Source organism: Mytilus galloprovincialis, chromosome 13 (genome assembly GCF_965363235.1).
Source record: "Mytilus galloprovincialis chromosome 13, xbMytGall1.hap1.1, whole genome shotgun sequence".
Taxonomy (NCBI): domain Eukaryota; kingdom Metazoa; phylum Mollusca; class Bivalvia; order Mytilida; family Mytilidae; genus Mytilus; species Mytilus galloprovincialis.
The window spans coordinates 50,246,874-50,261,755 of record NC_134850.1 but is presented as its reverse complement, the minus strand read 5'-3'; the positions used below and the strand labels follow the sequence as shown (position 1 = coordinate 50,261,755).

Below are 14,882 nucleotides of genomic sequence, written 5' to 3'. Positions count from 1 at the left end.
AATTTAAATGTCACGTTCATGAAAACGTTTAAACTATAGTCTTTACTATATTTGTTTTGAAAATTAGTATAACAACTAAGTACATGTACCACAGTCTTATGTACATATATATATAATTAACCCTTTTTAAATTGTTTTGTCAATTTTAACTAAAATGTAGGACAAAAAATAAACAAAGTTCGTTAAAAATACACGTTATATGTCTACACAGATATATTTCTAACGAACCCTAATGTTAAAGGGGCACTAGCTACGAGGTATATAAAAAATCAAATATATTATTTTTTTTGTTTTTTTTTTTTTGTTTAATCATTAGTGAAAAGCAAATAGCGAAATAATAATTGGCCTTTGGCAGCCAATATTGTTCAATTTTGTCAAAATAAGCTAAAAAACATTGATTATGAATTATTTACTTGTAAGTAAATAATTCGACCTCAATGAATCCGTATTCATGTGAACTTTATGGATAATACGTGAATATGTAAAATTATTCAAAGGAAAAGAATGTCAACATTGAAAGTGAAACAGAGGTAAATCATTTGATTGACTGATTCGATCCACAAACAATCATTCTTATACAGGTAAAAACGACTTTAGAGGTCAACTCGATAATTAATTATATGGCGTCTGGAATAAAATACACGCGAAACGAAGCTACGTATTTTCATGCCCGTGTCCTATTCGTTCTTTATTTTAGACTTTTAATAGTTTGGATAAATGTTTTACACTGTTATAAATCAAATATGAGAATTGAGAATTTGATTAAAATCAGTGAAAATGAATTTGACAGCTAGTGCTCCTTTAACATATTTGTGAAAATATACAAAAATGTCGATATTCATAAGTATAAGTGATTGCTTATATGCACAAGTACTTCAGTATACAATACATATCCTTTGACCATTTTGACACCATTGAATTGGTGAGTATGGTCTCGAAAAACGATGATAGTCCGTCGGATGGGGACGATAAATGGCTGACCTGTGTTAAGAGAGAGCCATATCTCTTGCACGTAAAAGACACCCTTGTACATTTCGAATAGAGCAGGCTAATGCTGCTAAAAGGCAGCAACCGCACCCGCAAAGTGGAAAGGGATTAATATAAGTTGTAATAACTTGTTTCCCAATCCACTATAAATAAATATTTTTAAATCAAATATGAGTGTTGTTAGACACCATCGTAGTAAAAAAATATTGAAGTGTGTCATGAGGTGACACAGGGAATGAATAATTCGGTATTAACAATTAATTGTTTCTCTTTGTAGAGTTTCTGCAACCCATTTATGATTAGCTAAAAGACAAGCTATCAAGAATCTCAAATAATCTCAAGAAAGATCATGAATCGAAGGACTTGAACAAACGTTTATAAACAGTAGATGAAGACTATAATAGATAGATATCTTCTAAACAGAAATAAATCTCCAAAAGAATAGCAACAATACAGAGATTTTAGTCAGAATTTTTATTCTTTTCTACAGTGGGTACGACTGTGGCAGCCCTATGTTCCACAAGGAACGAAGAGTATTAAGTCAAGTCACAATGGGTGGCGATTGTTGAAGAAACATATTGCTCCATGCGAGCGACACATGTCCTCAAGATCCTCTAGTTTCTTCAAGTTAAAATAAGTTGTTTATATACTAGTATATAGTGTTTCCACACAACAATGGTGTCTTTGAATGAAACCAACTGCTACTTAAAATAAATTTTTGTTTTCCAAATAAGTTTATATTTCCTCGTTATCAGTTCCTTGTATAAGTTAAAGGGTCGAAGGGTTACTTTAACTTTTTTATTAAGAGTTAACATCATTTATAGACGGTAAACCATACATATTATAAATATTATTTAGATTTTCAGTCAAGCTCGTCAAACTAGAAGAAAACACGTTTTAAACTTTATTTTTCACAAAGGTTTACCACCTACTTAAAAGGTGACTCAGCCTTCTTTATATCATTGTCAAAAACATGTATTAAATCTATATGTAGTATTCTCATTAAATTCAATAGTTAACATAAATTTAAGAAGATATTTGAGAAACTGATAATTTATTTACGACACTTACACATGCGAAAGTTCAGACTTTTTTGCGTGGAAGGGTTTTAAATTATTGTCCACAAATTGTGTTACTTTTTTTTAAGTTTGACATTTAGTAGTGCATGTTTTAGTACATGTATGCGTCACTATGCTGGTGTTCAGTGAAGTGAAAGCAGAACGTGCAATAACAAAGATCATTGCAATTATAAATTAAAACAATACATGTTTAAACATAAACTGTTTCAAAATTAGTTTATATCATCGTAAATCCACCCTCCAAAATAAACAGAAACTAAAAATTGAAAATCCCTGTTTTGATAACAAAACATAAATATAACCTAAAAATAAATCCATCGACACCATTCAATGCAGCTAAATAAAGATACATGTTAGAACTTTTTGCAAAGACCCAAATAAAGGAATAAATAGAAATTACTTGCATTTCTCGAAACTGATTCAAGTCTATAAACTCGATTCTCAGTGTTCACTAAAATTATGTAACAGATAGAGGACCGAAAGTTCAGTATTGATCTTGCTATAAGATTCTGAATAAGTAAAAGGGGGTGTATAATGAAAGCCAATAAGACAGCAATAAAACGAAAAAAATGCCAAAAAGATATCTAAAGGCGGCAACATTCAATCTGAGAGTTCTCTGAAAACTATAGCTACTGAACCCAGCCATAGTTTCCAGTGCACTTCTCTTATACTATCGATAAAAAGTAAAATCACAAAAATACTGAACTCCGATGAAAATTCAAAACGGAAAGTCCCTAATCAAATGGGAAAATCAAGAGCTCAAACACATCAAACGAATGGATAACAACTGTTATATTCATGACTTAGTACAAGCATTTTCTTATGGTGGATTGAGCATGGTTTTATAGACAAGTTACTAACATTAAAGAACATCCAAAAAAAAAACTGAATGAAAAGCATTTAAATGTGGCAAACAAATAGCTATTTGGACTGCCACTTCCATTTTTGCATGGTGACCTTTCAATCTGTTGGGGGGTCGGTACATTTGCTTGTTAGGTTATCTTGTTGTTACATATTGTTGCATTGCCTTTTTACTCTGTTGTTAAGTACATATAAAATTGAGAATGGGATATGTCAAAGAGACAACAACTCGACCGAAGAGCAGATAACATCTGAAGATCACCAATGGTTCTTCAACGCAGCGAGAAAATCCAACACCCAAAGATGGGCTTCAGCAGACCATTAAATACAAATGTGCACTAGTTCAGTGAAAATGGACGTCATACTAAACTTCAAAGCATATAAATGAACTAAAATAAAAATAAAAATAAAAAAATAAAAATAAAAAAGGCCAGATGCTCCTGACATGGGTCAGGCGCAAAAATACGACGGGGTTAAATATGCTTGTGAGATCTCAAACCCCCTCTAAACCTCTAGCCAATATAACCTTTTTATACGAGACTATGAAACAAGTGATGCACGACTTGAGATGTAATATTAACGTCTATATACTATTCAATCAATTAATACCACGAGTGAGACACAGATGTTGTGGTAAAATGTCAACACAATATATGCCTCAAGATATATTTTAATATTACTGAAGATAAAATCACCATGTACAAATGTGAACCTTGTTTTCACTTATATACAAGAAATGTGACAATGTACCGAGTCATACAGGTAATGCGAAATCAGTGTGTCTCCCCTAAATGTAAAAGGGGTTTTAAATTGAAAAAAAGGTGGACACAAGAAGGACTTATAACACCTTTTTCACTATTTTTTTACATAGATGCTGTCTAACCTCAAAAACTACTGACTCAGGTTACAAAGCAGTTCTTTGGTGACCATCATGGCTGATCGTTACAGTGTCACAGTTTTCTAATACCACTGGCGAACAGGGGTATTGTTCCATTATGTTTAAAAAGATGGATAACTTGGCGAAAATAAATAATGTAAAGACTGTTTCTGAAGATGGCAAACTTGATTTGAGATTATGTCAGTAGATCCCGAACTTGGCGAACATAATTTAAAAGTAGAATGCCTCCGAAGATTATTCATGAACATCATTCATTAAATCCACTTGTCCGTTCTGTCACCGAAATGAACAGTTTAATCATGACGGAAGCTAAATATCAGATTTGCAATGATACTAAGGAATCGCGATAATACTCAGAATTATCGGTAATTCGAATATTTTCCCTTTGATCTTACTGCCTAATATTTTCGAGTATAAACGTACTGACTATCACTAAAAATATTAGACAATACATTGTGTGACGTCATAATTACCGATAAACAGAATAATAGGTAGTTTCGTTTTTGATACTGACTATATCATGTGGAATATCTTAACTCGCCCTAACGGGCTCGTCTAGATATTCCAGTATCAAAAACGAAACTACCTATTTTTCTATATATCGTCGCTGGGCTTCTAAAATGTTGTAAATTACAAATTTTTCAAGAAAAAAATATCTCACAAACAGGCTTTGAAAATTTTGGCAAAATGCATGCTTCCAAAATGTCGTATGTGAATTTGAACATTTTTGCAAATAGCAGTGAAATAAAAACGTTGACATTTCTGGATTATCCAAGAACTTAAATTATTTTCACAGAAATAAAGAAATGTACAATTATTTTTTTCCGAAAACAATTTTCAAGTTTTCATACAACATTTTGGAAGCAAACTTTACAAACAACTGACATTGGCAATTTTGTAATATGTCTTAGTTCACACATTTTGATTGGTCTAACTGTATTCTATTTTGTAATACCAAAGATTTCCTCCCGCCCAGACCATTGGTATCAAAAAGTATTTTTAGCCAAAAAAGTCATATACGACATTTTAGAAGCCCAGCGACGATATGTTCAACATACCAGCATTATTTTTTTTCGGGGAACAAGGCTTGACATTTTTTTTTTAATTTCTATGCGATTAACATGCATGTCAGAAGCAACGCTATCGGTGTTGTTTTTATCCAAATCATGCGAATACATAAATCCGATAAACCAGTGGTTAGATTTCTCTTATAACTTGTGCGAAAACTACAAAATGACATGGCCAATTTATTTTATGTAATTCTCATCTATCTTATTTAAATGTCTTCCTTTGCGGTAAAAATTACCTTAATTTAAGTAAGTGACTACAAAAGAAATTTTATTCTGTCTCGTTTTTATAACATAGTGATAGACGTCAGTGGTATATGGGAAAATACGGGGAACAGTGAAACCAAAGAAGATAATTACATGCTTACTTTGGTCTTATTGGACAATATCATTGTATTCTTACGTAAAACAGGAAGAACTGACATATTACTTAGTGTGTACTATTTATTTCTTACTTTAAAATATTTTGAGGCTACATAAAAATCAACAACTGTATATAAAAAATTAAACACGCCATGTAATAATTCATTTATTCTATAAAAATATGATTTTTTTTCCAAATATTTGAATGCATTTTATGTCAGTTAAGTTTGTTTTTTTTTTATCTTCACAAATAAAGAAAACATAATTATACATATATAATCATGTTTTCTTTGTTCGTGAAGATAATAGAGCTTTCTGATATAAAAGGTATTATTACCTTATTGCTGTGTGTAGCTATTCATACATGTAGCATGGGATCGAATCCCGGCGAGGGAAGAACAAAAAAATTACAGGTCTAACATTGTTGGGTTGATGTTTAGACGAGTTGTATATATATATATCAACCCAACAATGTTAGATCTGTAAATTTGCTTATGTTAGATCTGTAAATTTGCTTTGATCCGATGGATAAATCTGTTGTAGAGTAGTCACTGGCTCAGATGTACTTATATATATATATATACATATATGGTACAAAATGTGACTTTTCGCGGTCTTAATCACCTTTCCCCATATTGTTTGGGTTTCATATTATGAGTAAAGTATACCAAAGTGTCAAAAGAGAAAAATTGGTAGAGAAAAACACAACAGGAAAACACTTGTAAGGAAGATGACCGACGAAGAAGTTGTAGGAACTTTGTTTACCTTATCATACGATTTTCCCAACCCATCCACATATATTCATGCTTATAAAGGTGACCTATTCCAGCGGCACGTCCTATCAAATTGTATACAGGAGTTGCCCTCCCCCGAGCTTTTACAACCATCCCTCTATTTCAATTAATTGCAACTATGTATTCCCTATTATTGTTCGTTTTCTTGCATTTATACCGTCTTCTTAAAATCTAAAAATGCATCGCTGAGCCTTGTGTGCATCGTCGAGCAAGACCTTCAATTAATTGTGTATTACAATGACTTATCGACCTTTCATACATGTAACACTAAATGGCAGTACACAAATGTAGGTTAAATATATTCGATATATTACCGTTGATATATGCGCCACTGTGTCAATTAATAAACAGGCAACAGACCTATGGGGCCATGATTGTATTTTATCGATCGGTTGACCACAAGTTCTACATCTAGTTCATAACGATTTACTATATATACAATACGCATTCCAGTGGATTTGTTTTTATAAGGCCTTCTTTGAATCAATAGGAAAGGAAACTTAACTTGGACATTTAACATGGCTAAACGTGTATAAAGCATGTACTCAAGTTATTTGGGGGGAAATCCTTACATGTATATATATATATATATATATGTATTAATACAGATTGCCTGAATAGTTCCGAGATTAGTTAAATGTAGACTGGATGATTTTTTTTCCATTAGATATACATGTTAAAGATTTGTATTTAGAAATAAAGCTTAATCTTGATTATTATACCGGTTTTTAATTTGGTTTCTTATAATTCATAAACTGGAAAATGATCGGATCATCCAACACTCTGAGCCTGTCTTCCGATTTCACTTCAGAGAGTCAAAATTTCACTTCCTATATATCTTAAAGTATTTTATAACTATATATGACTTCCTTTATTTCTGCATATATGCAATCAAATTTCATTAAAATGCCAATCCAGCAGTGACACTCATTTCACGAAATATCGTACGAGAAATAATACTCGTAAGTCATTAACATTTCAGCTTAGCTTACGGTAATTTTTTGTCGTACGATTTTTGGTTTTAAAACACACAATAAGGATGTCAAAATGAAGTGGTTCGCATTCGGAGAAAAGATGAACGAAGATTGTCATGAATATGCATGAAATATTTGCCACTGTTCGTGAAGAACCCGTCAATATATCAATTCATCGAAGAGGGGGTCACTTTCTGATAGGTTATACCATTTTATATAGAAATTTTGACCTTGTCAATTTTTTTTTAGCTATGGTTAGCCCACTTTATATCAAAATATACGCCATGGGAATATTCACACGAATTTAAAAAGACGAAGCTTCAAGGCCAATTCTCGTCTCAATTGTAGTTCATTACCAGGTGTAGTTAAAAAGAAATCAATGACATATGTTGATCTTATTAAAGTTTTATAAGATGTTCGTTAATCGACACACATGATATAAATTATTTATACATACACAACGAAATGGATTTACCATGTTTACTATTTATATGACCTGCGTATATTATATTTACATGTATAACTCGACACATATTTTTGGTGTCTCCAACGTCTCCTTGGCAAAGTGATTGTTATGTTTTTACTGGTTTGAACAAATAAAAATGTATTCTTTAGTTACAATGTACTCTTATTAAATGGTGTCAAAAGTTTTAAAACTTTGTTCTTTTTGTGCTATAAATTGAGTTGATGAGGTAACAGTGATGTCTGGTTAAAAATACCCTAGTTAGTTCATGAATACGTGAAGTCATGGGTGAAGTTCTTTCATTTTCTAAGTTATAATATTTCGAAAAAAAATACATATATCAGAGTTATTAACAAAAAAACAATACTCATTGTTCAGTTTTTTTTTTTTCTTTTATCAAATTGAACACCTATTTGTGTTCACTCTTTGTTTAAATACGTCCAACTTCGGCTTCTGTTTATTTAATTGAATTTCGTTACTGTAATTTTCTTTTTTTTGTGTGAATAGTAATTAACAGCCCATATATCAAAGGTATATTAATATAATAGGTATATGTAGGTATAGATACAATGTATGTACATGTACATTATTTATGTAATTAAAATCGTGATCACCTGTATTCGTCTTCATACTGAGAATTATTAAATAGCATATTCAAATCCTACCTTCGATGAAAAATCCAATTAGAACTAATAAATGTAAAAGTATCTTCCATGCCATCTTGTCTTTTTAGTCCAATATTTCTGTTTCAACACAATGTTTACCTCACTTTTCGCACCTTTTCTCATATGTTGTTTGTTTGGGTTTATTTTGTGTCATGTGACTTTGGAATTTACATAAGGTACCTTTAGGGTAATATTGATGACAAATTAACATAGTTAGCATGATTATTAATACAAATTGACATGACAAAGTTCGATGAGTAGATAAACTATATATCGCCGAAGGATAAATAAAATTAAAACATATAAAAAATATAAGTATTAGATCTAGGACCTTTATAATGTCCAAGATTATATCTACAATAGTGGGGAATCTTTATATTTCAACATACTAAAGGCTTGAAAGAAACTAGTATCAGAAATACATTTTAAACATTTGTTTTAATATATAATATGAATGAAATGTCAGCTAGACTGAAAAGTAGGGGAACAGCTTTCGAAAATATCAAAGCAAAACAATCTTCTACAGTACGTAAGTGTCTGCTATCATTTTTTATGCATTAATTTATGATCATTATTTTTATTAAGAGTGGGGAGACGGATAGTTTTGAACCCAACACTTTTGCAACAAGAACCCCCCCCCCCCCCTTTTACCCCTGGCTCTCACGCCCCCGATTCAATGCTTCGGAAACTCGTGGTTGGGAGAGAACTGAATACTCAGAACAGATATTAATTATTAGTATATACCATCTCCATAGGATTTCCTATGATTATATCTGAAGTCCTTTTCATAGGTCGGAAAAAAATGATAAAAATCAGTTGAAAAAGGCTTAACTCATCAGATGGACAAAAATACAAGTGGACGTGGCCGGGTACTTATACATCCCGACACAAAAACAGATCTGAGAGTACTCGCAGTTATCTAACAGCTAGTTCAAAGCCACTAACAACTAATAAAAAAGCATGCATCTAAGACTAAACTATCAATCCGTACACATCCAACATCCAATGGATTTAGTGTAAAGACGTCATAAACAGCCCGAGATTCGAAAAACATGACTTTGTGCAATGCCAAGTTACATATATATCTATATTTATGTTTATTTAGATCACTTATATGACCATCAGAGGTCAACTCTATAGCTAATTAGATGGCATATAGACTAAAATACACACGAAACGAAGCTACATACTCTCGAGTCCCTGTCTTGTAAATTGTGTATTATAGACTTTTTATAATTTGGATAAATTTTTCACAATTGTTCAAAACATATCGGTGAACCAATCGGTGTCAAATCGATGAACATTAATTTGACAACTAGTGCCCCTTAAAATAAGCACATAACCAAAATTAAAAAAGTAAGACGATTAACGAAAACGAATACGAATACTTTATTTCTCATAAATCTATAATGACTTAGTTAAAGAAAACATATATGAACATGATTATACGGTATAATTATTAAATATATATTATGTTAACCGTACAACTGCAGTTAGCGTGGAGGTCTACTTTTACATTTATAATGTTGATAGATTTACAAATTATTACAATATTTGAATGTTCAAACAGTTTATCAAAATAATAGATATTAGGATTTGACCAACAGTTCTGTGGTAAAAATTTCTTTCTTTCTAACCAAAGTTTTCTACGATTCCGTATTGTAATGATACAGCACAAATGTCGATTCAGTCACAGAGACGACAGACTTCATTATAAACAGATGCCAAATGAGAAAAAGATTAAGTGAGCGATTGGTGTCGTATTTCAAAATTCCAAAATTGTTTTCTAGACTGTCAAAAGGTATAAGTAATTAAATGAATAAAGTAATTGAAATCAAGTCCTTTGTCCAAGATCATAATAAAATATCCGTGTAAAAACACTGATGTCTATATTTACAACAATGTAAACAATGATATATTAATGTAATTATAATCTGATTATAAAAAATAGAGTAAAACCATTGAAATCATAAAATGAATTTCACACGGTCAAACAGACAATGCTTAATTGACTAATATTTGCCCACACTACCCGTCTCTGATATACCACATAAAAGAAAAATTACTCAGTAAAATAAAATAAAATTGAGATGGGAACGGGGAATGTGTTATTAATGCATCAGCCGACCAAAGAGCAGAAAGCAGCCGAGGTCCAACAATGGGTCTTAATAACAGCGAGTAAATCCCGATGGCGGTTCCGATACTTTCAAAACGAGTACCTAGAGGACCGGACTCGGCTTACTGAAAAATAGTCCGAGGTCAGACAATCAAAAATTAAAAACATATATATTAAACACATCTTTTCAACAATAAGGTATAACCCGAACATTTCAGTCATTATATTGGGGAATGTTACTCATGAAAATAAGATTTCTGTGAGGTCATTTTCAGTCCCAGGAAATCGCGAGAATGCAGGATTTTGCACAATTTACTCTAGAGCTTCTGTGGGCCTTGAGCGGCCCCCAGACCCCTCGCCATATGACGTCTTTCCCTGGCATTGCGTACACATCATTTTGGCCTAGCTATGCCCCTGATGGCGGAGAAGCATCAAAAAGCAATTTTAAAGAGAAAACATAACTTTTGTTTGACGGAACAGAGCTCAAACCTGCGACCTCCAGCATCTCCAGCTCACGCGAACATGCTCTACGAAACCAGTCCACCGAGGCGGTCTGTTTGTTCTAAGAGATTTGCTTAGTTTGAAGAGTATTATCAACTTTTTCTGTGCTAGTCGTTTACATCCAATTTCCTATCGCTCCTTTAATCAAGGCTTTATTTGAATCTTAAGCGGGTTTTAAGCATATCACCAGTAATCTTACCATTATCAAAATAATCCCTGCATCTGATTATACATCATAGCCTGTTAAAAAAATGTTCAAGGGGAGACAAGAGGGAATTATTCAAATAACGTTGGATGTAATATGAAATATTACAAATATGACCCGTTTTAAAACAAAATACATACTTTTTTTAATAAACTAATTCCCGGTGCATAGGATAAAAACACAGTGCTGTTTTGTGAATCATATCTCATAAAAATCCAATTATAAAAGGATTGGTTCATTTAAAACTACCTATTACATAAAAAAGAATAACAAGAACCATACAAAAATACTGGACATTAGAACAGACCACATTGATCACCAACTCCAAACTCATACAAAAAATAAATCAAACGAAGAAAACCTACAATGAACAACACATTGTCTAAATAACTCGACTTGAAACGGGCACGAATAAAGCTGGGGTTAATCCAACTTTACATACTAGTATACGTACAAAACTTTGGTTTGCCTAGTTCATTAAAACGAATTTGGCAGTCAACTGAATCCTGTTACCCTTCCGGAGCACCTGAGATCCCGCTCAGGTTTTCGTTGTGGTTCATTGTTATCAGTCTGTAGACTCTGTCATGTTTTGCGTACTGATCTCTTTCATTTGGTCTTTTGGTCTTTTTTATGCCCCACCTACGATAGTAGAGGGGCATTATGTTTTCTGGTCTGTGTGTCCGTCCGTCCGTCCGTCCTTCCGTCCGTTCGTTCAGGTTAAAGTTTTTGGTCAAGGTAGTTTTTGAGGAAGTTGAAGTCCAATCAACTTCAAACTTAGTACACATGTTCCCTATGATATGATCTTTCTAATTTAATTGCCAAATTAGACTTTTGACCCCAATTTCACGGTCCACTGAACATAGAAAATAAAAGTGCAAGTTTCAGGTTAAAGTTTTTGGTCAAGGTAGTTTTTGATGAAGTTGAAGTCCAATCAACTTCAAACTTAGTAAAAAAACATGTTCCCTATGATATGATCTTTCTTATTTAATTGCCAAATTAGAGTTTTGACCCCAATTTCACGGTCTACTGAACATAGAAAATGATAATGCGAGTGGGGCATCCGTGTACTATGGACACATTCTTGTTTCTGTTGAAGCCAGAGCGTTGACTTGTTTGTTTATTTTCGATTGATGAGTTTGAATTTGACTTTATTATCTATTGCCTCTCTTTTACCATCACATATCTTAAGACCGGGACACTTAGTGATAACTTCTAGCCTATATTGCTTTCATACTCTTTTGACTAAGCACTTCGAATTCTGGGTGCATCTGCCACAATATTGTTCGTAATGAATACGAAAAAGAGATGGGAATGTTTTCTAATTTGCAAACTCAAAACATATCCTTCATGTAAAGCAAATTTCGGATTCGAAACCGATTTGAATTGATTTAGACAAATTGAGAAAACTGAGAAATTGATATAGACAATGCAAATTGAGCAAATTGAGAAATTCTGAATATATATATCAAATATTTGATGTATGTACCAAGGTCTTCACCGACTAAGCACAACCTACTGTTATACAAATGATGTTGAAGATGAACCGATGAATAATGTATGTATACATTGTTGTTACTTTACATCTATATATAACTAGGCACTCATTTTTTATATAAATAAGACCGTTAGTTTTCTCGTTTGAATTTTTTTACATTGTCTTATCGGGGCTATTTATAGCTGACTATGCGGTATGGGCTTTATTCATTGTTGAAGGTCGTACGGTGACCTATAGTTGTCAATGTCTGTGTCATTGTGGTCTCTTGTGGACAGTTGTCTCATTGGCAATCATACCACATCTTCTTTTTTATATTATCGGCAAACTGTCTTTGTGAGGTTCATACACAGTTTTCTTCTGTAAAATATCAATATAATACCGTAGTCTCGCACCAAGGTATAACTGCTTACTGAAAACTTGTTATTCAGTTTGGAAAACCCATTATATATATATAAACACGGACGGAAGCCGGAACTTGCTCCTTTCAATGTATGAGAGTTCTATATTTTTTTCCTTTAATCAAATACAAGATACTTGATAATTCTTAAGAATATGTCAACTTAAAATACTTGGACCTCGGATTATTAGTTACATTTGCAGGCTAGTGACCTACTCATCCGATATGATGGGGTCACGACGGTAAATTCTCAGTGAAATGGGGTGAGACCTGTAGAAGCTATATATATGCTGATATAATCTGGAATTTTAAACGGTATCAGTTGGAGTATTCCTTTTAGCGTACAACATTGCCTTATGGTTCCATATATTGATTTTTTTTTGTTGCGTCCAGTGGCCAATGTCGAACTTTGCCGACAATCCGACATGCATTTTCATGGTTCAACCCATATAGAATAGAATAGAATATTTTTATTTCCCAAATTACAGGGCCCATAAAGGGCATAAAATCAGATACAATTGATTTACATAATTGGTAACAACAACAATAGAGGCATATACATATATATTTGGAATATAAGCATTGGTCAGAATGAAGCTAAAAACCACATACATTGTATATATTGTGAATAAAAGAATAATAAAATTACATTATACATGTATATGTATTTATTCTCAAATTATTTACTTGACTTAGTGTCAGTGTTCATACCTGATCTCCTTAATTCAAAACAGTCACAAATATAACAGCCCAGTTTTTCCATAAGAGTAACATTTTCTTGGGTCAAGAGCCATAAAAATTTAGAAGATTGATTTAAATTTATAAAATTACAACAATTGTTAGAAATGTCTTTAAAAAAATCGTCCCTTTGAATATCATAAAGAGGGCATTCTAATAAGAAATGAAGCTCATCTTCAACTTTACCAAGTGAGCAATTAGAACAAAGACGCTGAGATCTTTCTATATGCTTTTTTGAATATCTGTCTGTCTCAATTTTTAAAGAGTGAGCACTTATTCTTAATTTACAAATTGACTGTCTTTTTTTGAAGTCCTGCAATTCTAAATATTTTTCTTTTTTAAAACAATTTTTTATAGAAAAATAAGTACCAAGCTTCCCTTTTTGGGAGTTAATTGTTTGATACTTAAGTTTATTCCAAAATGTGAAATAACTTTTACATAGTTTATTTTTAACATACTGACATAAAGAACCAATTGATTGGTCAAAATTTGGTAATTCAATCTCTCTCTAAATATAATCTATACTAGAATACCATGTATTTACATTAGAGCTATGTAACTGTTTACAACATATAAATGCATCAAATAGTAATCCTTCTTTCAACTGTTCCAGTCTATGACAATATTTTAACATTGATAAAATTATAGTAAAATACATAGGAAATCTACCAAGCTCTGACATTACAGCAATATTACTTGACTTTCTGTTTACACCAAGAATATATTTCATAAATTTGGTATGAGCTTTTTCAGAAGAATCCTGACCAAAGACTTTTTCTAATATGTAATCATTATCTTTTTTACAAGCAGCTGAATCCGTTCTAAACATTCCCCATATTTCACTGCCATATAATAGTATGGGTTTAATTGTATGATCATAAAGATGTAAAAAAGTGGCAATACTAGGGTTAGATGATGACAAGCATCTCTGTAGCTTAAAACAAGCTTTTAAAGATTTGTTGTATAATTCATCTTTACACTGCTTAAATATACCACTAGGAGTAAATGTGATTCCAAGATATCTATATAATTTTGCACATCACGAGAAAGCTTATCTATATAGCTAAATTATGAAAATATAACAAAATTACTAGCCTTTTTTTTCAATCCCCTTTATCATGTTTATGTGATTAAGATTTGAATATGAAAAAAACGCTTATACAAAAATCTTCCCAAAGTTTGTCACGGAATTACTTACATCTTGTTTCGGAATAGTTTTAAAATTATAATATTCCCTTTCGGAAAGTGTCGTGTACTATAAAAAGTCTAGAATGTTTAT

At 32.1% G+C, this 14,882-nt stretch overlaps 1 protein-coding gene across 1 annotated transcript in view; it reads right to left on the bottom strand.

Moving 5' to 3' along the window:
• The window catches only part of LOC143057287 (uncharacterized), a 38,129-nt gene extending 29,820 nt beyond the window's left edge, over positions 1 to 8,309 (bottom strand). The window contains exon 1 of the mRNA XM_076230572.1: positions 8,152 to 8,309. Within this exon, the coding sequence (XP_076086687.1) occupies positions 8,152 to 8,206 (55 nt within the window). The 5' untranslated portion in view covers positions 8,207 to 8,309. The remainder of the gene's footprint in view (positions 1 to 8,151) is intronic.
• Positions 8,310 to 14,882: the final 6,573 nt, after the last annotated feature.